Source organism: Perca fluviatilis, chromosome 23 (genome assembly GCF_010015445.1).
Source record: "Perca fluviatilis chromosome 23, GENO_Pfluv_1.0, whole genome shotgun sequence".
Classification (NCBI taxonomy): Eukaryota; Metazoa; Chordata; class Actinopteri; order Perciformes; family Percidae; genus Perca; species Perca fluviatilis.
Genome location: NC_053134.1, coordinates 20,002,466 through 20,027,927, shown reverse-complemented (window position 1 = coordinate 20,027,927; position 25,462 = coordinate 20,002,466). Strand labels below are relative to the sequence as shown.

The following is a 25,462-nucleotide window of genomic DNA, read 5'->3' as shown; positions in this document are numbered from 1 at the left end:
CCAGCTTGGTTCTTTCGGGGAATGATTGTAAATATTTACAAAGAATATGTTTAATGCATTCACTATCTAACTGGGACGTTTTGGGACCGATTGGCGGGGGATTTGCTATCGACAAAATACACACGGCGACCCCCTTAGATACACTGGTAAGAGCAAATTACATGTAACCATGTATCAAGCTAATTTAAATAGCTCACGTTACTGTATTGTGTGAACAGTTCACTTTATTTAATATTGTTCCTCGTAAACAAGTTCCTTCCCGAGTCTATTTTGAAGAGCCAAGCTCACCGGTTCTGGAGCTGAGCACCGCCCAAGACGATTGTGATTGGTTTAAAGAAATGTAAATAACCCCCAACTGTTTATTCTCCTATCCAGGAATGTTGTGCAGATAGGTCTGGCAAGGCGAGACTAAAAGTTTGCTAACATTAGCCAACATTAGCCACCATAACCGAGCATACCAGACCACGTAAGGCTGTAGAAGCAAAACCCTTGAATCTATCAAATTGAGCGAGAGTGCGTTTCATTGCTTCTGAACTCAACTTTATATTTTTAAGAGGAAATGTTTGGTATATGTCATTTCAAAAGTTACATAGTTTAATAATGACAATGGCCCAAAATTAATGTTGTAATGATTTAGACAAGTGTTACATGTAGCACATTTACGTTTTGGTTAATGTAATATTATATAGGTGGTGTTTGGGTCAGTAAATGTGGTTTTAGCAAGCTATAAATGCTAATTATTTTTTGTAGATCCACTTACAAAAACCCTTAAAAGTGTCTGTCAAAAGCAAACAAGACAGCAATGACCTAAATCCCACATGTTCCTGTGCGTTCTCAGAGCTCTGTGAGATCTGAGGGGTTAAACGAGGTCCCGCTCTACAAGGGCCTGCCAAGTTCCCCTCGAGCCTTATGGGAAATTCTATAGCATGTCTGGCTCCTGAACAGGAAACCAAGCCCCTCCAGACAGACGACGGCAAAAGACATATAGGAAGTGCCTAGCCCTGTGAATCCAAATAACTGGCGGGAGAGACAGAGAGATTTATGTTAGGAAGAATAAGTGTGTGAACTTTCTTATTGCTTAACCCATTTTGGAAACAAATCCTCTACGCTGTTCTTTGCTAACAAAAGAGATGATAGACATCATTCCACGAAGCGACCCCCTTAGATTGTCTGAAATCGTTAGTCGGCTAGACTTTTGCACAAGACAACATCAAAAGTAAAACTACTGCTGGATGTAATCAGACCTTATCAGTGGTATGTCTGTCTGTGTGCTCTTCTGCCTTTATAACAATCAGATATCCGCTCAGTGAGAGTAAACCAGGAACACACTACCCACTCTACAGCCTGATTAGAACTGTGATTTGGCCATCATGACTGATTTTAAAGATCAGCACGGGGGTTTGGGTTTCCCATCTCTTGTTTGATTTGCACGGCTGGAATATAGACAATTCTGGGTGTGAGCCTGTAATCTGAGCTGGTGATTTGTGTGCTTGTCTGTAAAAGCCGGTTGTTGCAAGTGTTACACAGACTCTTTTAATGATGAGTTAGGGTTTTAAAAAAAGTTTACACATTTGTTTTTAAGTTCTTTAGTGTCTTCCTGGCTTAAAGGAACAGTCAGACATACAATACCTCTCTCATAAACCTCTGCTAAATATCATAGCTACATGGACACAAGGCATTACATTAGGCTTCCATATAATGGGTTGGTTCAAGGTTAATTTTTAAGTCTGGGGTTTGAACTTTGGGTTCAACTTGTGACTAGGGCTGGGTGATATGGAGAAAATCAAATATCATGATATTTTTGACCAACTAAATCGATATCGATACCGCAACGATATTGTAGTGTTGACTATTGGTGCTTTCACAAAATATTTACACAATGAGATTTTTGATAAATAATCATCAGTAATGTGGATCTAATAACTAAGTGGGTAAAGGCAAATAATATAACGGTTACAACAGTCTGGTAAGTTCAGAAAATGCATCAATTTACTGTAATGCAGCCTTTAAAACCAGGAAAAGAGAACACGTATGCCATATTACGATATCCAAAATGTAAGACGATATCTATATCTCATATCACGATATCGATATAAAATCGATATATTGCCCAGCTCTACTTGTGACAAAGATAAAATGAATGTGTGTGAATGGTTTTGTCTGTTTATGAACTCACCTTTCCCATGCCAGCGTAGGCATGACCCATCTTGACCACCACAGGGTAGGAAGGGGTTGTTACCTGCAGACAAGAACAACATCAGATTATTAGCTGGTCTGATAACCTCTGTCTTTCCATAGCTGGGTGGGGGTGGTGGAGTTTGTATTTGCTTTCTAGGCCTCTAAACAGCACTCTTTTAAAAGTGAGTACCAAAGTAGAAAAGTCTATAATTCCCGAGCCACCAACAGGTCTCAGGTTAGTTTTTGAATGCACTTTTTCAATTTGTGAAGAGGACATGCTTCAACTGATTTTTTTAGCCACTTGAGGATAGCAGAAAGCAAGCTGTGAATACAGCACTGACATATTATCACCCTATGAAGTTGATATGTTAGCGAACAAGTTAGCAAACTAATTATTTACACATCCAGCAGATACGGAGCAAAATTCACATTCATTTGGTTTTTTTCTGGCGTCCTGATAAGTCCAATATTAACTCTTCTTTTAGCAGGTTTTTTTTCTGCACCAAGTCACCAACCATTTGTTGTTCGGTGCTGGGCAGTTAGACCTGGTTTATCAGAGTTTTGCTCTGAAAACTATGTTTCTAAAAAACTATGCTAATAAGAGCTGAAACAATAAAGTAACAACAAAAAAACTAAAAACTAAAACTAAACAATGAGCTGAAATATGCTAAAATTCTCTGTAGTTCTGAGGGGAACTGCAGAGTTTGGTGATAATGCCCTGTGGGTTAGCACGAACGACACCTTTTTTACATTACACAGTCAGTCATTTTTTATGAGGAACCTATAAAGTCACCTATAAATGTTTAACAAAAATATTGATTATTGCAGCTTTAAATAAAATGAAAATGTCAACGTGTTAGAAAAAGAATGAAAAAAAGGAATTTTAATGCGATTTAAGCCTGCTTTACACCCTAACCCTAACAATTAGAACCTGCATATTAAAAGTTGGGAGCTCGGGGATTGTTGCTGTCAACCGTTTGGAAAAGGATGTCACACTAAGTAGGAAGATTCAGAACTGTACTTGGTGTTCTAAATATACAGTAAGACAGACATGTGGTAAACACCACATTGAGAGACAACCAAAAGTGGAAAACTATTTCCTTTGCAACTGATTTGGATGTGTACATGAAGTGTCCAGAACCGTGGCCTTGTAAAGAAACACATTGGCCCTCATGCCATCCCGCTGAGCTTAAAGCGGCCCAGTTTAGGATGGTGGAGTCGGAAGAATGTTGGTTTATTACACAAAAGAACGAGGTTCTGGGAAGCTGGGTGGAAGACCACAGCACATTGGGATGGGTTTGGATAAACCAGACGGACCGCAAACGCGCTATTTCTCATAGTTTGTAGACTTGAAGTGGATGAAACATCAACAGATTACTTCAAGCCTCCCTGTGGTTTAAACGCCCCTTGATAAATCCACTGATATGATTGTAAATGGGATGTAATCTAAGTAAAGAGGGACTTTTCCCCACTTTTGTGTGTAATAGTTATTCGGCAGCGACGCCAGGTTATGTACTGTACAGTAAGGGGCTCTTCTAGGTTCAGCATTTTTGTGATCATTTATTGATGTTTAAATACAGATACTGCACATACTGTACATTTCCATACACAATCATCCAAACTTTGCATGGAGGTTTGCACTAAAATAAATGTAGGTTTCAGGTATACTTTTAGACAGATGTAACCATTGCTTAATACATTCATAATGCTTACATGCATGTTGCATTTTAACAAAATAATGTCGATGTAAGAATCCAAAGCTTGACACAAAGTGATTATCTTTGCAGGCACCTCCAGGTGAAGCACACAATTAAATAACCACAGTTCAGAAGACACAGGCCAGATCATGCATGAAGATATACTGTAAGCTCAGACCTGCCAAGAGCAAGGGAACGCCTAAACAGCTGCTATCACTTCATCCAAACCCTCCCCGACAGTTGACAGGACTGTACATACTAAAGTTGCCGTCAGCTTGTGTTGCGCAGAGCCTTGAACAGACATCGAGCTGCTTGAGGGCGTGAGCGGCGCTTCCGTTGACAGGTTTTGACAGTACAGGCCTGGCCGACACGCTGCCAAGATAAAGTGTTCTCTAATAGTCTCCATTATCACTTCACAAGTGCCAGAATACAGAGGGGTGAGACTGTATCAAGAAGTCCACTTTGTAATCCACTTTAAAGTGCTGTACTGTAAGTATGAAGCATTTAGTATGGATAAATGGATAAGTGTGGAACACGCTAACTGGAAAAATATAGCACATTACAACTATAATTAATATAATTTTTTTTTTTTTTCACTTTGTACTCCGTCACACTGGATTGAAATGAACAATGAACAGTTTAAAGTTATATAATAAAACTGTTGATAGTGAGCATTTTCTCATCAATACCCACTGTATTTACATTCTGTACATTACCTCTTTAAATAATAGTTGTAAGTTATTGTAAGTGGCGGAGTCTGTCATTTTTGGACAGGATTCAAATCGCCTTCACATGTACAGAGGACTGAAATCTTAAGGATTACAAATATAAAGTGCTGACTTTCTGTTTTAAGGGTGTTAGGACAACGCTGGACTACCAACAAGGGAAAGTGGGCAACAACAACCGGGACCACAGATCTCTAGGAACACTGCTTTATAGGGGGCCCACCAGCCCATTTTTGCCCAGGGGTCTTGGCGAAAATAGTCCTAATTTGCCAATGGTGTTTGAGACAGTTTACATCTATTTTGGGTTAACTATGTAGAACTCATAGCACTTGACTACAGCAGGATGACGGTCCTAATCGTACACAGAAGGCAAGCCAGTTACACGACCTCAATCAAAGTGATCATGTTTTTCACAACTGAAGACCAGAATCCAGTCAAAAAGTCCCTGAAACAAGCAAAGAAAGCAGCACAGGATAGGGAAGATTCCAAGTGCCTGCTGATATGGGTCATAGAGTTCAAACAGTCATTGGGCCCTATCTTGTACCCCGCGCAGTGCAGCGCAAAACCTGATGCAAGTGTCTTTGCTAGTTTAAGACTGATGCAGTTGTCAATTTTTCCTTACAGCGCCCGCGTCGTTTAAATAGCAAATGCACCTGCGCCCATCTTTGCGCCAATGGGCGTGCGGGTCTTACAGGGAGGTGTGTTCAGGTGAATTCTTGGTGTATTGCTATCTTGAGGCAGTGGGAAGTGATTGTGCCATCGACCAACAAAAACCTGGTCTAAAGTCAATAGTGCAGCATTTCATTGTTATTTTAACAGCGAATTAGTAAAATGCGCCTAGGCTCGTGCACAGCGTGCGCACACTATGCTTGTTACACACACGGGGAAGCGCAGCAGCACACAAACATGCAAAAGATTACAAATAAAAATATTACGGTGCAAATCCGCCATCATAATAGCAATGCGCCAAGGTACAAATGTGCCTGGCTTTTAAATGGAATGGGAGATGACTCTCTGATTGGTTTATTGCATGTTAGGCCCAAAACACACCTATGAATGAATGAAGACACTAAGTACAACCCTTTTGAACCATGCGCCCGGCGCACGGACCCTATTTTCCGCCGTCAAACTAGCAAAAGTGGATTTGGACACACTCTAAATGCACCTGCGCCATGCGCTTCACGCCGTGCACTTAGATCGTTAAAATAGGGCCCATTGACTGTAAAGGGTCTGCAACTAAATACTAAAGGAACACAATTTACTTTTGCACCTCCATAAAGATGGACTTTCAAGAGACCTATGTAAAAAAAGAACTGAAGCAGAAGAGAGAGACTTTACACAGCTGTTACTTTAAATTTGACACAAAATAAACTCCATATAAATGTATCTTATAAAGTCTTACAATTAGTGGGAATTAAATTGAAGATTGTAATCTATGTGCTTTTATGCTTTACAAACACTAAGCCATATGAGGCCATTCAGAAATTCTAACTTTTACAGCAGTTACGTGTGAGTCACATGACGAATGATAAGATGCCTGAGGTTTAGCGAGTATGTGTGAAAAGCACAGAAGTACCATAGTGCGTCTGTTTGACTGTTTTAGGTGGAAGGGGCTGTAGCCACCCACTCTGTCTGGATGTTCCTTCCAGCCCTTTCCCATCAGAGTGGCAATGACGGCAGACGCTGTACATGTTGGGGAGAGACAACCACATCCTCTGCCCCTGACAAAACCGGAGCGTCAGACTGAGACGTGCGCTCACTGTTGTTTTCTGATGGACTCACAGAACATAAACATAAGATTGCCTCAGTTCAAAAAGATTTACATTAGTTATATCACATGTAAGCCATAAAGTAATCCCTGACATTCCTGAGCCAGACCGTCTGCAGGTTCATTCTGGCTGTTCCAGAGTCTGCATTTTGGCTATTTTAGAGCCTGGACACACCAAAAAGTGGCTAAATTCATTATTCAGAAACATGTGGTTCTAGAAGCTTGGTGACACTGGGACTCCTTGCAGGGGTAGTAGTTAGTAAACTGATGTATTGAGGTCTTCAAATGGAATTCGTGAGCTCATGGTTACGATATGGGAAGTCGTTTACAAGATGTGCTTGGCATTCAAGTGTCTACGTCGGCAGAACACAGCTGCTAGGCAACAGCAACATAAAAGCCAACGAGGCAAACAATTCAGCAAGCTAGCGAATTGGTAACGTAAGGCAGACTATCTATATCCACTCTATCCATGCCTTCCGCCATTTCGGAACACGTCAGCTAACACGTCACAACTCGTAATCTCTGAGCTTTCAGAGAATTTCAACTTTGGAGGACGTGAATACACCAAGAGGCGTTCAGATGGACTCTTTTCGTTAACATGGTAAACACAAACCCATTTGATGGCAGCATATCTAGCGAGCTAACCGCCAAGCCAGGAACATGCTAGTCTAAAAAGCTCTCAATGCGTCTTTCTATACTGTGCCGTTTACTCCCCACTGACATTTTGTTCTCAGGATTGTACAAAAGCTCTCTAAGCTAGCAAACTCGATAGCTGTCTGTTAGCAAGCTTGTTAATTTGGCCATAAAGGAGACCTTACAGTAAATTCACACAGTTTATTCAGAAGATGTAGGATGTACCACAGAACAGTGGGAAATTAAAAATAGTTAAATAGGTTAACAAGCTAAGCTAACAAGCTAAGATAGCGAGTTCTGTGATTGGGACGTGATTTATTTTGCCGTATACTTTTGCCTTTTAAAATGGTGGGATTAGGCTTTTAATTTTAAATTTTCAACTTATTTTTTATGTTTTAACAGAATTTGTTTCATGTAAGTGGCATAGAATCTGCAATTTGAGTGATTTTTCTCCGCTTATTTCTTTGTTGGAGATTCCAGTTATAAAATAGAAAATTCAGACATAATGGAGGCTATTTTATGGTAAGAGTCTTTATTTTACAGTGATCAATATTCTTTATGAGATTGTTCAACAAAACAAGTTTCCATCCTTAAAAAAGCCTTGGTGGCCATTAGCGCACGTAAACTCTAAGATGTGGACTTTTATTTTATTTTTAAGATTATTTTTTGGCCACTTTAGGCCTTTATTTCCAACAGACTTGGGGAGAGAGAGGGGGAATGACATGCAGCAAAGGGCGGTCGCGTTGAACACGCGACCGCTGTGTTGAGGACTAAGCCTCTTTATATGGGCGCATGCTCTACCAGGTGTGCTACCCAGGCGCCCAACATTTTGGTTTTAATCTTCAGCTTATGGTTTCATCCTGGCTACACATGTACCACTCTGCCTTTTGTTCCCAGCAGAAATCTGTAAAAGGCATCCAGTGTGGTAAAGACGTTAAGAAGTCACATGCTAAAAAAGCTAATTATATGGTGGGTGATTTCACCAGTCTAGGTTTCATTTTGTAACACACAGACTTTCTTCAATTACAGTAAATGTGCCAGACGACCAGACCTGGCACATGATGGAAATACTTCAGGGAAGCCCATCCACCCCCACACACATCCCCTCCCATTGGCTGTATATGCAAAGCTTCTTGTAAGTGAGTCACATAGGATTGTCGCTTAGGTCAGTGTCTGAGGTAAATCTTGCTTTCCTAACTACCAAATACTTCCATGTGACATTCCAATCCCTCAAACGTTCATCCGAAGTTTGTAGATTCCACAGTGCACATTTAAAACATAAGGGGACCATGAGAGAAAGATTGTATCCATTATTGACATATTAGTAGGTACAAACAAGGGGCATACATACAAAACAATTACCACAAAATTAATTTAGTAGCTGTTCTGGAGCTTTTGATCATATCATCAATCTTCCTCTGCAGATAAGAAAAGTCCTGAAAATGGAAATTTGAACATTTACTACTCCATGACAAAGTCCATCTGCTAAGGAAGAATGGTTGATACGCTTAAAAGCTCCAGAACAGCAACTAAATGGACCTTGAGGTGAGACTGTCAACTACTGTTTCCTTGGTCAAACCAATCTCTATCTCAAATCTCTACTTTTATAAAGTGGATGCAAATTGATCAAATCTTGATTTCATAATGGATTTAAGAGTAAGCTAAAATTCTAACACATGTAAAGCTGTTTAACTGCCAAAACAAAGCGTTATGGGAACATTAAGCTTGAGGATTTTTTTTAAAGAGGCTTTCGATGGTATTATCAACTCGTATCTTAACAACATTAGGCATTCGCTACCTGTATACTTCTTCATAATGATACCAGCCAAAACCCACACGTGGGCCGGCTTTGTGGGCTACTATAAATCTATAACTTTGCCTCTAAAGAAGCATAAATTGATTTTTGGGGGGGCAGTAAAACAACCTCTGACTACAATTTTGAATAATAACTCATATTAGCACAGTATTAAAGTTGTAAAAACAAGCCACCTGGTGATTGCAAGTCAATACTAATTAACAGCTATAGGCAACCAGATGGAATTGCAACAACACTGACCTAACTAACTTCCTCTGCACTAAACTGAATTAGTACAGCCTGTCAGTGACTTAAATATGTCACACTGTCACAAATAGGGATGAAAAACAAACAGACAGACCTGACATTTGATCAGCAAATGTAATGATCAGCTTTAGATTATAGAATTCTAGATTCTTTTATAGAAACCTTTTACTTAGTTCCAATTTAATTCATATAGTAAAGTAAGATAATGTACTGTAAATCTTGGCTTTGAACACAAAGCCAAGCAAAATGGGTCACACACACACAATTAAATTATTATGAGTGAAATGATACTGAAACAATGCAACCCTTTATAACTAATCTAGATTAAGACTTGCAGAACACAAAAAAGTCATATGAGCTGCCGCGAGACAGACACACACACACACACACACACACACACACACACACACACACACACAAACCTTCCACACCAGTGGCTGAGCAGGAGTTGGATTATTCTTTGGGGGCACATGCATTATCCAACAAAACACATGCTGCATCCATCCTGCATTTATGATCTCTTAATTTTTATTATGGCCACTCAAACCTGCCACATCAAGGAGAAGACATGAGGCGCAATGGTTTGGGCAGACGACGAGAGCAGGGGACCCCGACCCAGAATCCTTTTCAAGTCCGACCGCAGTGGGACCAAAGACAGCCTGCCCACATCAAACCCTGCCTGCGGATTAAGTGAGCCTCAAGAGACAAATAATGTTTATCATGCAAGTCCCAGCTAAGTTATTGACTGAATGCATACACCTGACAGGAATGGATTTAGCTCTCTTTGAAAGTGTTGCATGTAAATGTTTGAGTAGATTCAAATGAAGGCAGTAACCTAATACAGATCGGAGCAATAAATCTGGAGAATCAACAGAGTGTAACTGTATCATGGTTACATGAACCAGTTATTGTCATCAGTGGGCTGTGATTGGAGAAACTAACTTTTATTATATAAAAGATTCTATAATTTTGTCTTACCTGCCACCAAGACAGTTGCAATAAACATGCATGCTTCACTTTGTACTTCCACGTGATAAGAGCATCAAGAGGCACTTGTATTTTATCAAATGGTTTACAGTAACTTTTTATAATAATTCAGTTATATTGTAAGATATACGTACATACACATATGTATGTTTGAGCAACATCTACTTGAATAGCTACATTTTGTGCTTATTCACTTTCCTGCTGAGATTGCTAAAGATAAGGCTACAGTAGGAAGCCAGGCTTAGCTTAGCATAAAGACTGGAAGCAAGGAGAAGCAGCTAGCCAAGCTCTGTCCAAAGGTAATTGGACTTGGTAATTGGCCTAATTTGTTTAATTTGTACAAAACCAAAGTGTAAGAGCAACAATGTATGGTTTTTACGGGGTTTTTCGCACTTTCTCAGCGGAAGATTAATTGACAACACAAGGTTAAAAACCACAAACCGTTGATGCACTTTGAATCTTGTACAAAGTAGATATTAGTTATCTTAAAAGGTACACTGTGTAGTGTTTTAAGTATTTTATTAGCTAAAATCAATGTCTTCATTCCTAAATATGTCCTCATTGGTGTAAAATTACGTCTGGCAATTATCTGACTTAACCTGGTAAGCTAAGAATTTCTTATCCATGTTGTTTCCACCATTTTGAAAAACTATGATCACTGAGAGGGACATAAAGCACTAGCAACGCGTTTTCGTTCAGAGCCAGCGTCACGTGACTGAAACCAGCTGAAATGGAGAAGGAGATCAGTGAGAGGCGCTTGTCAACGCTCCGGCAAATTTGAAAGCCTGCACTGCACTTTAGCTCATAATGGAGGATCATACTTATGCCGAGCCACAGGAGAAGGAATCCTAGTCGCCAAAACAGCGAAAAAGGGAATTAAAAAGGCAACGTGACCAGCGAATTCAAAACACAAGGGTAAACATCGGGGTAGCCATTCCCAGGTGGAAAGAGCTAATGAAGGAGAAAGACTTTCAAAGGGACGCTGAAGTTGCCGGCTTTCTTCTCGACAGGTAAGTCAATGTTACGGTCTTCATTACAAGGGTAATTACTTATACATGCTCACAGGAATGGTTCTACCATTAGACAGAGCCAGGATAGCTGTTTCTCAATGTTTAAGTCTTTATGCTAAGATAAGCTTACCGGCTGCTGGCTTCAGCATCATATTTAGACATGAATAGTATCAATCTGGGTGGTGATACACAGTGGATATGACACATGCCTTTGGTGTGGGAGACTCCCACTGCGATACATCAACCAATGTGTCGTTGAGCAAGATGCTTAACCCCTAGATGCTCCAGAGGCGTGCAACCTCTGACATATATAGCAATTGTAAGTCGCTTTGGATAAAAGCGTCAGCTAAATGACATGTAATGTAATGTACTGTAATGTTCTCATCTAACTCTAAGCAAGAACGTGTATTCCCCAAAAGGTCAAACTATTGCTTTAATCAGAAGTAAGGAGTGCATTACTGTGAACCTTTAAGTGCAAAGTTCAGCCACCACTTTTCACAAATCTCCCACACTCCTCATGCCATACTGTGAACAAGTCAATACGAGGCCCTTATCCAGCCATCATCTGGTATGAATTACAATTAATGGTTGTCTTGTTTGTGGTGTTTTTCAAATGAAAAATTACAGATGTGAGGTGCTGATCCTAATTTGTTTATAAGATGAACTGAAATGAGTTTCAAGCTGTTTCCAAACTAAGAGTGACATAAGCATGACACATACAGTAGTTTCTGGATACACCTCCATAAAGTCCCCATATTATGCTCATTTTCAGGTTCATACATGTATTTAGAGGTTGTACCAGAATAGGCTTATGTGGTTTAAATTTCAAAAAATTCTTTTTAACAAATGTTTGTATTTTTTTGTTGTTGTTGTACTGCACATTGCTGCAGCTCCTCTTTTCACCCTGTGTGTTGAGCTCTCCGTTTTAGCGACAGAGTGAGGCATCACATTTCTGTACCATCTTTGTGGGAGTCACACATGAGCAGTAGCTAGGTACAGTAAGGACTAATAGCCAGTCAGAAGCAGAGTATGAGGGCGTGCCACGCTAGCAGCTAGGCGAGCATTATAACGTGTGTTACAAAGTGACGCACGTTCGTCACAGAAGTAAAGGCTGGACTACAACAGAGTTGTTTGAAGCAGTTTGTGAACAGTGTTTTCTGTTGGAGATGGTAAGTCCCTTTGGGGTGGACTTTGGGCTTTTTCACTTTTTAAACCTATAACGTGCACAAAAAGATATATAACACAATAAAGGGAAAAAGCATAATATGCAGTCCTTCCAGAAAAAGGCGGAGTTTTTTTGTGATTGTTGCGGGCAAAAATCCTTGATTATGCGGCACGTTTTCTTAAAAAATGCGATGGAATATGCGGGATATTTATGCAATTTTATGCGATGAAATTGCGGGAACTTGCAAAAAATTCGTGAACTTGCAAAAACTGCGGTATGATGAAAAAGAGAAGAAAAAGAAAAACACCCTGCTTTTTTTTTTTTTTAAACTTAATTTCCAAAAATAGTTTACAGATATTCAGTCATTGCAATAAGTAAACAAATAAGATACAAAAATATGTACAAATAATGTAATATTAAAGTAAAAATAAAAGTAATAGTCTAAACAGAGGGAAATAAAAGATACAAAAGAGACAGACTTTCAAAAATCGTTAATAATACAGACAGCAGGAGCACTTAAAGAAAGAAATTTGAGTAGACATCAGATATTAAGATAGCTTTCTTATTGGATACCAACTTAAGAGACTCAAAGTACATGTCAAATTCAACCTCCAACACCCTGCTTTTCGATGATGTAATTGTCGCGTAATTACGTCACTTCATAACGTTCCCATGGCAACAGGGGAAAATGGCTGCTCTTGTGTGAAGTAAACACAAAATCTTTTCAACTTTCTGCTAAGATATATGTGACTTTTTTGCAACGAAAAAGCGGGGATTGTGAAATCATGCAAGCACGGCATATTTTGCGCGGAAATCGGCAATTTATGCGGCGAAAGTGCGCCATATTTGAAAAAATGCGGCCCCCGCATGAATATGCAGACTTTGGCTGATTATGCATTGAATTATGCGATCGCATAATCGCGTTTTTCTGGAGGGCCTGAATATGTGCACACACATACGACTTTTTATGAGTTGCCATGGTAGCCCCTGTGTGCTAACATCCACCCCAAAACTGCAACTAAAAGAAGATGCCTAATGTGTTAAAGTGTATACAGTAAAAGCCGTCTAATGGGGCAGCGTAATTATTGTTGTGGAATTTAAGCTCATCTGGCTTCTATTAGGGTCCGTCCTGGTGTATTTCCATGAGGAAGACAGCTGTCTGGAAAACTCAACTTATTCCCGAGAATGAAAGTTTCCAGGGCGGATGCTTCCTGACAACACCAAGGTGCTGATGGAGAAGTGACGGAGATAGTTGGTGTTGTCCTGTGGCGGTCAAACCACCTGCTTTGTCATCACAACTTGCTAAGGGATTGAAAGAGGAAGACATGTAGAGTATAATAGAGTACAGTATACCGCTTTATCTTTACAGAAGAAAACTGCCACACTCGAGCCAGTCTAATGACATTCATTCAATTAACAATAATGAAAAGATCTTTGCTTTCTGGGAAAATGAAACAGCAGCAATTTGTTTGGAATTAACTCTTAACTAAGATTTCGATCATTTGTACAGACGACGTTATCCATTAAATGTTGAGTCAGTGTGTGACCAACAAAGCAACAGCTTCAGATCACTGACGATGTCACCAAAATCAAGAACAAGAATCTTGCTAATAGTTTTGTGGAAGTTGCCACAGCCCTGCGGAGGAGGAAGGTCTGGCTAGTCCAAACAAACAAACGTGCTCTGGTTTATTGGCATTTCTTTAAACCAATCACAATCGTATTGGGCGTCGCTAAGCGACGGATGGAACCACGGTGCCTCTGCAAAATAGCCTAGGGAAGGAACTTGTTTTGGTGGAACATGTGTACGTTCAAAAGTTGTTTTAGTCGTGCAACAGAAAACTCAGATTGGATAGATAGTCTAGCTAGCTGTCTGGATTTACCCTACAGAGATCTGAGGAGCAGTTAACCATAGTCCTCATGAATCCACCGGAGTTTAGAATGCCAACACAAAGAAAGCGAAACGTGTGGGACATCCGGCCGAAAACGGTGAAATCCGGAGGAATTTTGGGCGGCAACGGAGCAATCCCAGAAGTGGAACATCGTGGATATAGATTATCCAAGTACAGGCTGTTAAAAAAGATGGCAGTATCTACTTATTCAATTTAAAAACTCTTGGGATGGTTTCATGTCGGCAAGTAGGTTGATCCACCACTTTGGTCCGGACTGGAATAAGTCAAATACCTCTACATGGATTGCCATGACATTTGTTAGACATTCATGGTCTCATCAGGAAGAATTGATTCATCATTCAACCATCGCAAGCAATGTGGTGTTCAGTGTCTTGCCCAAGGACAGAAAAGGATGGGGATCGAACCGCCAACCCTGTGACTAGTTGACTAACTCCTGAGCCACAAAGCCACCCTTATATTCCCTACAGTAACTGTATTTACAGTCTTTCGTTTACTGTGGGACATAGAGTGATGATGTGCTATGTACATACTGTACATATAGAACTGGTTACATCCAGGTAACTATTTTGCGGTTTCATTTACTATCTCTCTATAACTTCCTTCACATTGTCTCCCTTTGTAGGAGAACACACAAGTAGCCCAAACTTACCAATTACAGTTCTTGTGGTCTCCACGTGGTATGTCCATATCTGCTATTGTCCCAAAGTGTACTTACATTTTTGAGGAGGCTCTGTAGCCTGTAGTGTAGCTATGGTGGATATGTGTTTAGGCTCCTAAGCTACAACATAACCCCAACACACACAACTATAAATCCCCCTTTATGCTGTCAAAAACTGCTCTTATGAGAGACTTGCTTGTAATATCTCAGTGATCTCACGGCTGGTTAATATTACAGATGGTTAACCAATATAATTTAATAACAGAACACAGCCACTACTTGAGTCCAGTCCATTCACTTTAAATAAACAGAGATTTGTTTGAAAGTCAGTGTTAAGTACATGTCCAGACTTACTAAAGGAGAGCTATTTCAGTCCAGCTTCTCTGCGGTTGGGCTGTAATAGGGACCTGGGCGGGCCTTATTAGTGCTAATCAATTCACTAACCTACATTCCTGCTTCAGAAGAAAAAGGACAGACCGACCTCAGGCGAGCCAATCCTGCAAAAACCATCAATGCTGTGCCACATTCCTCTCAGTCTAAAAGGAAAAGTGATGTTTCTTTCCCATTTTCCAGGGGCTCCAGCAGTATTAGGTCTCGGAAAAGGCTGAGCAGAAATGAGGTGACTGTGTGCCGTTTTGGATTCCCTGTCCCATGATCCAAGGACTGAATGGAATCATTCACTCAATCCTTTCAGCTTAGTGATGCTGGCGAAAACAACCATGGATCCAAACCTGCACCATGCGACCAACGTGAAGCATAACAATTTACCAAAATAGACCGAAAGAGGTCAATGGTCCTTCTGATTTTCATTTTCTCCAACCCGTTTCTGTACCCACATAATCAGTTACAGGGAGGTCAGAGGTCAGTGTCACACATTGCATGAAAGCCGCTCAGTGGCCGTACAACAATTCAGTCGCCTTTCTGTCACCACGTGGAATTGAATACTCTAAAACCCTTTTCGTGTCTCATTGATGCAATTTGCTGAGTCATAACTCACTCAAATCTGAACGCACAGGCATGATACACATATTTTTAGATCCAGTGTGACTTACACTTTCTGATGATATCATTATTTCAAATGTCCACCTCAAGTAAACTTTTAACTCCAGAACTTGCCTAAGAATCATGGCGTTTTAATGTTTTCTTCAGTATTAAAGTAACACAATGATAGTTGTGTAAGTGTTTATCCATGGGAACATTGCAAACAGGAATTGCTAATAGCTAATTCGGCATACTTTTAATGGTGCCAATTTGCCAAGAATGTAAACATAAACAAAGCCAAAGTTGTAGCCCAACGCATTATCGGAACCATAGTTACAAAACTTGCACGATAAAGCATGATCATCAGCTAAATCGAAGTAAGACAAAAAAATAATAAGATGAATGAAAAAAACTTTTTCGGGGCCCAGTGGGGCCCAGTGTAAGACTTTAAAAACCTTTGATTTAGAGGTTAGAAGATTAAACCAGAAAGTGCAACAGGTACAAACACAGAAGCTGCATTCTGGATTTCTAAAAAAGATAATACTGACACATTCACTCAAATTTCACAACATGACAGTAACTCAGTACATGTTCAGAAATGGTTCCAGCTTTCTGTTGCTGATAAGGCTCAGTGAATGAAGGCATACATGAGGCAAGAGGAGTCAGCTACTTTTTTGACAGCAGAGGAAGGAAAGTCGGGCTTCTGCAGAGTGCATACCAGGGCTCAGCCCAAATGTCAACACCGCCACTGTTTTCAATTAAGACACTGTACATAGGGAGGAGAGAGGAGAAACATCAAGGAGGAATATGTTTTGGAACAACTGGATGTGGCAAATCTAGTCTGTATTTAAACCGGCTGTGCAGGCAGGAGGAATGGGTGGTACTCTGTAACACACTACAGCGATACTAAAGCAGTGACGGTGACACACTTAGTTATCATAAATAAATAGAAAGCAATCAGGCTGTACAATCCTCTAAATATATTTCAATTAAAGACATAAACAGGAATGTATAATCTCCATCTGGATTTGCATCTAAATGCACATTGTGATAATCATGAAGATTGGCTGATGGCAGCCATACTTTTTGGATAACTAATACAAGAATGACTTGTGCAAAATCTAAAAGAGAAACAGATTAAGAACCAGTTGTGTTCATTTAAATGTATCATGTTGCTGTGGTGCAATCCATTGGTGAAATGCCATCAAATGTTGCATGGTCGTTTGTAGATTTGTGCCCAAGTGCTCTACATTTGAAATAGGCCACACAGAAGAATTTGGCAATTACTGTACAGGAGAATGGTATGGAATCTTGAAAAACAAGGTTGGTTTAATTTTTTATTAGCCCTTTATTAATTAGCAACAGATGACAAACATAAAAGGTGGAGAGAGATGGGGGATGACACGCAGCAAAGTGGAGCAGGTCAGATTTGAACCTGCGCCGCTGTAGGATTCAGCCGACATGGAGCGCACGCTCTTACTGGATGAGCTAGAGGTCGCCCCAGTTGGTTGAAATTTGTGGCAATTTGTGAGTGTTTAGTCATCAAAATTATTTGGAAACTAGTATAGCAAGAAATATTCTTATACTGAAAGAACTGTGTTGAACCAAGGAATCCAGACCATTTCTGCTGGAGTTATTTATGAGCCAAACACAACACTTTTTAAATAGCCAGGTGGTGGCGCTATTCACACTTAATAGTAAGTGCTTGACTCATCAAGGGCCTATCCAACGATAAACTGGATTTTGCAGAAATTTGTCAAGTAGACATATCCTAAAAAATATGAAAATTTGACACGGCGTGAACTACAATATTTAACCATACATTAAGTAAAAAGCAATTATTTTTAAAGTACAAAAAAAATGGAAAGTCATTTTTTGTAGCATACTTTTGTTTGTTTCCTACCGCAGTAATCATCTCAGACCCCAAAGATCCACTTTGTGACCCCTTTCTGGGTCCTGACGCTCAGGTTGGGAACCACTGATCTACAGAAATGTGGACTTGATATATTCACTACATCAAACAGATTTTTGGGAGCATTTGCATTAGTTCAACAAATATATCTATTTCTAAATGAAATAAACAACACCAGGAGAAACAAAGGAACAAACACAACAGAGGATCGAGTGTTGGTGATATGACTCGGATTACTGGGAGAGATCCCCTCAGCAAGTTTAACTAAGACACTGTTTTTGGAAGCTATCTAAACACCATTATGGATTTCTTAACAGCTAGAAAAGAGTTATATGACTGTGTTTCCATGCTGTGCATAAATGTTTGTGGAAAGTCTCCTGTCTGGTTAATGGGGGATTCCAGCCGTAAAAATAAATGTGGGATGACTTGCCTCCTGCTGTGGTTTGTCCAGCAAATCATGGTGAACTATGGTCAACAAAGCCCACACCCTCTAGTCTCAACCAGGGGAAGGTTCATCACTAACCACAGAAACACTTCCGTCCAGTAGAAGAGCTTTTAAACAGTATATCATAGCTTAAAAAAACAAAGATTGGTGAAGTATGTAGGATCTCTCTATTGAGATTAGTGTATTTTATTGTTTGTTTTTTGTGGACAACATAGCATATACAGTATAACATGATGCCATGTGCAGATATTTATTTTTTTTTTAGCAAAAAAGGTTTTAATAAACTAAAAATGATTCCTAACTTGAGGGTCGTAAAACCGAAACAATACGCTGGAAGATGCTAAAACGCTCCGTAGAACTGGGGGGAAACTGCAGTTGGGTGATGATTCTCTGTGGATTTGTTACTACAAGAGTGACACTTTCCACATTACACATGGTCATTTGATCCATTGTGATATACAAAATGATTAACAAAATTAACAAAATAGGGCTGAAATGATTCTTCGAGTAACTCGAATAATTTGAATGCTAAAATCCTCGATGCAAAATTCTTTGCCTCGAAGCTTCGTTTAAACAACTAAAGTAACTAACGTATACCGCTGTGTTTCCGCACGGATGATTATTACGGTCACACAACGGACTGAGGCTGCTGTTGACACATGCCGTGAAGACTGACGGCGCAGTTTACAAAATGAAGGAAGACAGACAAAATAGTGAGGGGCTAAGAGAAAAGGCAGGCGGCGAAAACGACAGAAAGTTTGGGATCATTTTAAGCTGCAAAAAAAATAAATAAAAAAAACTCTGGACAAGGTGTCACGGAGTGGACAAGTTACACAAGGCAACATTAACGTCTGCATGCCGTCTCTCATCCAGCGTTTTACACGACTACAGCATGCTACTCTGCAAATAGCCATTTTTTTGAAAACAAGCTAAGATGAAATCTGTCTGTAAACTTGCTGGCGGAGACAAACCAGCCCCTTTCTGTTAACCAGCGCCTCCTGCAAATGGCTACTTAATATGCACGTGAATGACGTCACCGGACCATGCCGGTGAGGTCTGCATTCTTCATTCTTTCTAAACTTCACTCAGATTAGCCTTCTGAAAAGGTGTCCCCCCAGAACAGTATAGTTGAATAGCCCTGCTGAAAGCTTTGTACAGTCACATGTACCTGGGCTTAGTGAACAGCTCTTTTGTATAAGCAGTGTAAAATCCAAAGGCATGAAGGGGAAGGGGGGCGAAAAAGATTTACATTTAGGCCACCAAAAATGCACTTTGGCCACCTAATTTAGGGGCAGGGTGGCCCATGCGGCCAGTGCTTAAAATATTTGCGTCTATTCCGGTTATTGTATGCAATTTAATCAATAAAATTGTAGCTTTTTCTAAAATTTTATATATTTACTGTTGCTATACTATAAAGCAAAAACATTTCTTATCCAATTACTCGATTTATCGATGGAATAATCGTTAGAATACTCTAACATTACTAAAATAATCGATAGCTGTAGCCCTAAAATGTAATTAGAGCAGCTTTAAAATATCAAACATCCATTGTTGAAAAGGAAAAAAGGCCATTTTTCTTTATAGTCCACACTACACTCAAAGTAAAAAAAGAGCAGACCATAATGCAGTGTAACAAGAGTGGTTGACCCGAGTGGTGTAATCATAACCTTCTGCTGAATGAATGTTCTTTGAAGCGCTTGAATAAAATATGGCTTACAAATATTGCTTGAAGGAAGTGATAATTAACAGGTCTCACAGGTTTCTTGCGGTTTTTCTTGATACGTTACATCATAAAGAGTCATTTCTCTGGCATTTTCCACTTCCCAGAGACAGTGACACGATACAATAATAGCTATTTTTCAAGCAAAGGTCAGATGATTCATTCCTAAAACAGTAACTCATTTATTGCTTCCTTCCTGCCAAACATCACGGGGAGATAACAAAACTCCCAAATGGAATGCTGAAACTTTACATATGCTTAGATAGACAAGAGGAAACAACTGACAGGGATGTCCTGCAGTGTGATGTCATTTCTAAATTTAACCATCTGCCTGAGTGCCTTCACCCTCCCACTGTGTGACGTCAGCACCCTGCGGACCCTGTTGAAACCCTTGACATCTGACCTGCCCGTGACTCACTGGTTTTCCCTCGACCATCTTCCATAAATTAACTTTCTCTGTCGTCCTCCCACACACACCTTCCCTCCGCTGCTCAGGTTCCTGGGAAACACAAGCTTTTTACACTTTTCTGAGCAGAAGAAGCTGGTATGATTTACTGTGTCTTCCAAATGAACTCTACTTGAGGCAAATTAATAGGGCACACTATGATACTAAGAGGGAATAACACACTGGTTTATAGAGGAGCAGTATGGGTAAACACACTTCTAAGTTTGGACTCCTTTCTCAAAACAGTCTAAGCGGTTATCTGAGGAACAGATTTTGCTTTAAGTCTTTCTAAGAGCCTATTGCTGCTTGCACTGTATTCCCAGTGACCTGTCAATCAAACAGTGTGCCCACAAAATGTAAATGTCAGCTTCCTCTAGTGTTTCTGCAGATGAGCTATAAGTGACACATGTACAGTAGTAGTACACTTACTCCAACCTAGGTCTGTCCAACACAAAAGTTAGTTTGCCAACTAACCATGCAGGTTCTCTTTAGCATTGTGGTGTCACAACGCAGTATTCACAGTTAATTACAGAGATGGCTGAAAACGGTCTTCGTGCAGAAACATGGCCAAAAATACAAACACAAATCATGTATTCCGACTGGGGGCAGAAAGCAATATTAACATTCATTTTGACTTGTGTTTATGTTCACTTGACAAATGTCGGTCCAATATTCACTCTCCTTAAAACTTTGTTTTGTTCTCCACCAACTCCTGAAGGAAATATGTGGCTCTAGCAGCAAATGTTCAGCTACACTCACCAGCTAGTTGCTAACTTTGTTGGTTAGCCATTTGTTGTTGGGTAGTTAGTGTACAGCTTTTTCCACTTCAAACTGCTGCCTACTGCGCTGATAAATAGGTTGATGTGAACGCTGGTAGTGAGCCAAAACAGTAGAGTTGTGGGCCATAAAACCAAAACAAAGAGCTGAAAGATGCTAAAACGCTCCTTAGAGCTGAGTGGAACTTCAGAGTCTAGTGATAATTTTCTGTGGGTTCGTCACTACAAGCGATACCTCTAACATTACCCATAGTCATTAAACCCATTGCTAACATATACATTTTAATTAGTGCAGCTTTAAGTCCTTTAAATGACGTGGTTTATATGTATTAAACTGAAACATTCACCTTTATTGTTAAGTACTGGATCTTTTCCTATATGACTGGACTGTTCACTTTGGCTCCACGCACCTGGCAACATTTATTTGTGAGTCAAGAGCACAAACATTTCCACATTGTCACTTTTTGTTTATAATTATGTCCAAGCCCAAAGAATGGGTGTAATTCACAAACTAAAAATATATATATTTTTTTTATTCCTATGTTTACCTCAATGAAAATGTAACATGTTACTGCACCAATGACTTAGTTTGCAGGATAATGGCATTATAAGACTGAAGCTAACCATTTTGTTTTTACTGTGGTCAGCATCAAACTAAGTTTAGGCATTCCCTCAACATGAAGGAATTCCTCAAAGCTATTTCCATGCTGTCACATACCCATACATGTTTATGGTTAGGCCTGGTGTCTCATGCTGCAATACAACATATTCATTATGTGGGGTTTCCTGACCGCACATGCACCAAATATGTACAGTAGAGTACAACAGGGGACCCTGCGTCGGAGGAAGTGAGCGATGTGGTTGCATTTGGCCTGCCTGAGTAGGACGTTACTGACCGTTCATCATATTTTATTGCGGGGGGAGTCCCATTGTGAGCGGGATCATGGGTCAGGGCCATGTTTGTGTTTCCTTCTCTGATGTCTTAACTCCACATCAGATGACTTGATGTGCTGGAGTTGGAAAATTGGTGAGCATCTGTTGAAATGTTCAGTGGAGTGGATGGACTGAGCGGCTTATGAAACACCAGCAGGCCTTGATATCTATTCCACTGGGAGGGTGGAGAAGAGAACGCCAGTCAAGCAACCAATATCTCACTGGACCGACAGTGCTCAGATACGGAGCTTTGAGCTCATTTCCAACAATTCAGCCTCCATTGTTAAGATAAAAGCAACAATGATAGCTAAGGGTAATGTCCCGTCACTCCAAACCAACTGATACATCATCATATTATGTAATATCCCCATCCTACCCATGATCACATTACATTGCTGCAGCTCCTCTTTTCATCCTGTCAGGTCTCTGTTTTAGCTACAAAGTGACTTCTCAACTTCTGTTCCATCTCTGTTGTCAGTCGCACATGCGCAGTAGCTAGGTAAGGATTACATGAGCTAGCTAGCTGTTTCTCCAACTTCGGCCTGTACAAGGCAGGATTAGCCGGGAGACTTCTTCTAAACGAGGGCGCACTTCCAACTTTGCGTGGAATACCTGCAAAACAGGGACCTGTAAGTAGTTCTATACAAATTATTTTGTAGAATATGGTAAATTTGTGTGTGTTGTAGCAGTGTTTTGTCACTGAGAACGAGCTAGCATGCTAGCGCTAGCATGCTAACAGTTAGCCCCCTAGGCCCCTCGTTTCGGCTAGTGACGTAGAAAGCCATGCAGATTTTGAAGCTCACCCGGAGACTTAAGGCAGGACACATTCAGAAACCCGTATCTCACTCAAAACAGCATGAATGTTTTTTTTTTCCAAAGTTTGTATGTGTGTGGAAGCACCAGAGACACAAAATAACACCCCAAATCCCAGAAAAAGTGATTTTTTTTCATAATAATGCACATCACATGTCGGTTTTCCCCCCCCACCCCTAGTAGTCAGTCCTATATTCAGTAGACTACAGGTGTTTCCTCTCTGTTAAATCAGCCACCCAAGAAGTTGGAGAAAGATCCATCGCCAAACCACAAGATCCCAAATCCGCCTCACAACCTGAGAACTGAGGTCAACACTCTTTGCAACTGGGGAAACATCCAATTACGGTCTTCCTCGTTCCTCCTGTGACAGGACTTCCACTACCCGTCCTCCTCGCAACACAGAGCTGCAGAGCACGGGTCGTCTTGTCTGTCCCACTTAACTGGAATGGCATGTGGGCTGTGCAACAGGGACCGAGTGAGTCAGGCCTGGACACTCTCCCTCGTTGAACGCTGCTCCCGGCGGTGCTTTCTTTTCAAGTTTCGCCTCTTCCTGTGTCTCTTTAGCGGCTTGTCAGTCGGATGAAAGGTATTTCCTCTGAATCACCCGCTCTGTTCTCTTTTGTCAACCCAGGACCACGCAGGCCTTAAAGACCTCCGGTACACAATTCTGTTGTCTGCTCCTCCGGCGGCTGGCCAGCCTTAAAACATGCCTTTTTCTATTATTGGACTTTTTTAGATGAAATGCACTTTGCTCGGCATTATTCTTGTAGTATGTTGGCCTAGTTCAGCGACATCATTTCCAGAGGGACCTGTTGCATGGATCAAGTCGTTGTTACAAGCTGTGAGAGACACACATAACCAGAATATTCTGGAGCCTCTCTTCCGTTTTATCTTGTCCCATTTCTGACAGTAAAGTTAAACTAGAGCACGGAGTATTTGCATACAAGTGGCACCGCGACTTTATTAGTAAGGCTGTAATATTCAAACATAGTGACCTTGTTGTTGGGTTGAGACATAGAGGAAGGCCTCATCTATCTCATTGTGGTCTGAACTATGCAAGGACAGCTGCAAGGCAAGAAGACACATTGATCCCACACACATATGGTGAGCAGCTCTCTCTATTCAACTTTGCACTCCTAAAAGGAAAATTCACCTTAATATACTCGTACACGTAATAAATCATGTTCTGATACTTGCTACTTTCCAAGAAATATTTTGTGATGAAGTGTTGCACTTTAGTTTGCCTTTATTTTGCAGCCGCTTTCCATCAACCTGCCTTGTAAACTTCTACTTCAGTTTGCGACTTCCTACATTTTCAAGAAGGCTTGTTGACAGAAAGCAGAGGACGAGGTCGAACTTGTTGCTTTCTGTCCAGATTACAGAGAATATAAACAAAGAGACGGTGGTGCAAGTTCAAGGTAAGTCATAGCTCTTTATCAGAGGAGAGTCTGCTTAACAATTAAAGGATATAGTGTCCAAATATATAACTTACGTATGTCGCTTTATTGGCTTGTGGCCTATATTCTGCTCATGTGGAATTGGTCTATGTCATGATGGATTATTCCCTGTATAATAGTTGAACATCTGTGAAAAATGGCAGCTCAAGACAGATGCCATTTGTCTTTGTTTAGGAGGAACTGATACAGAGATTTGCTGTTTAACGAGATGCTGTTTTTCATCACTGACACTGTATACTGTATGATGCTGTTAGACTACATTCAAATCCAATGGGGGATATTTGTCGTTTAGGAAGGTACTGACTGACAAAGGTTATATACTGTAGTCCTTTGACTGCAAACAATGCTGCAGAAGTCCTGTCCTCACAGGGAAGAGGCAGGGTTCACACACACAGCTGATTCGGACTATACTCGCGGCTAATGTTAGCAAGCCAGCTATGAAAACACAACAAGTAAATAAGACTACTTTACAAAACAACAACTTCTTAACAGGGAGTCTCATTTCTCATCTCACCTCCTCCCCACACCTCCAAGTCAAGGGTAACACATAGCTGCCGGACCAGTCTATTAACTGAACACACAGAGACCAAACTCATCTCAACCTTCCATCAAACTCCTGGTCGAACAGTGAACCCCCAAATAATCAAAGTAACAAAGCATCACTGGGGTTAGTAACTACATTTTACATTGTATATTCATAATGATAGTAAAGGTAGACATCCCTTTAAAAGATATTGATGCAATAACCTATCCCCTTATTAGGCATGTTTCCTTCAGTTGACCTTATTCATCAACGTGTTATCTTTGGGATATATGTAAGGAATGCAGGGCTGTTTAACCTGTTTATGTAGGAGTGAAGTCATACTGTACATAATATTGCCCAAGTGAATCACTCCTTTCCCTTGCCTTCCAGGGACTTTATGGGTCTGAATCTAGCTGTTATTGTCGCCTTTTTTGGGCATTCAAAATGCAAATCCACCTGTCACGCATGCCGATCCAGCGTCTAACTAAGGAATGACAATAATCTGTTGGTTCAGACTTTAGGTCCGAGGCTGAAATAATATGTGACCGGGCATTATCAATGGTTAACAGCAGCTAAGCAGCTGACCCGCTCTGGTCCTGCAGATTAGACCGTACCTCTGATAAAACATGTCTTCAGTGAGTAGGACGTTGAATTTCCGCACATG

General features: G+C 40.5%; 1 protein-coding gene across 2 annotated transcripts in view; it reads right to left on the bottom strand.

The window, feature by feature from the left end:
- LOC120553417 (synapsin-3-like) overlaps window positions 1-25,462 on the bottom strand; it is a 124,226-nt gene that overhangs the window by 20,069 nt on the left and 78,695 nt on the right. For both annotated transcript variants that reach the window (XM_039791788.1, XM_039791789.1), the window contains exon 7: window positions 2,177-2,239. In XM_039791788.1, the coding sequence (XP_039647722.1) occupies window positions 2,177-2,239 (63 nt within the window). The remainder of the gene's footprint in view (window positions 1-2,176; window positions 2,240-25,462) is intronic.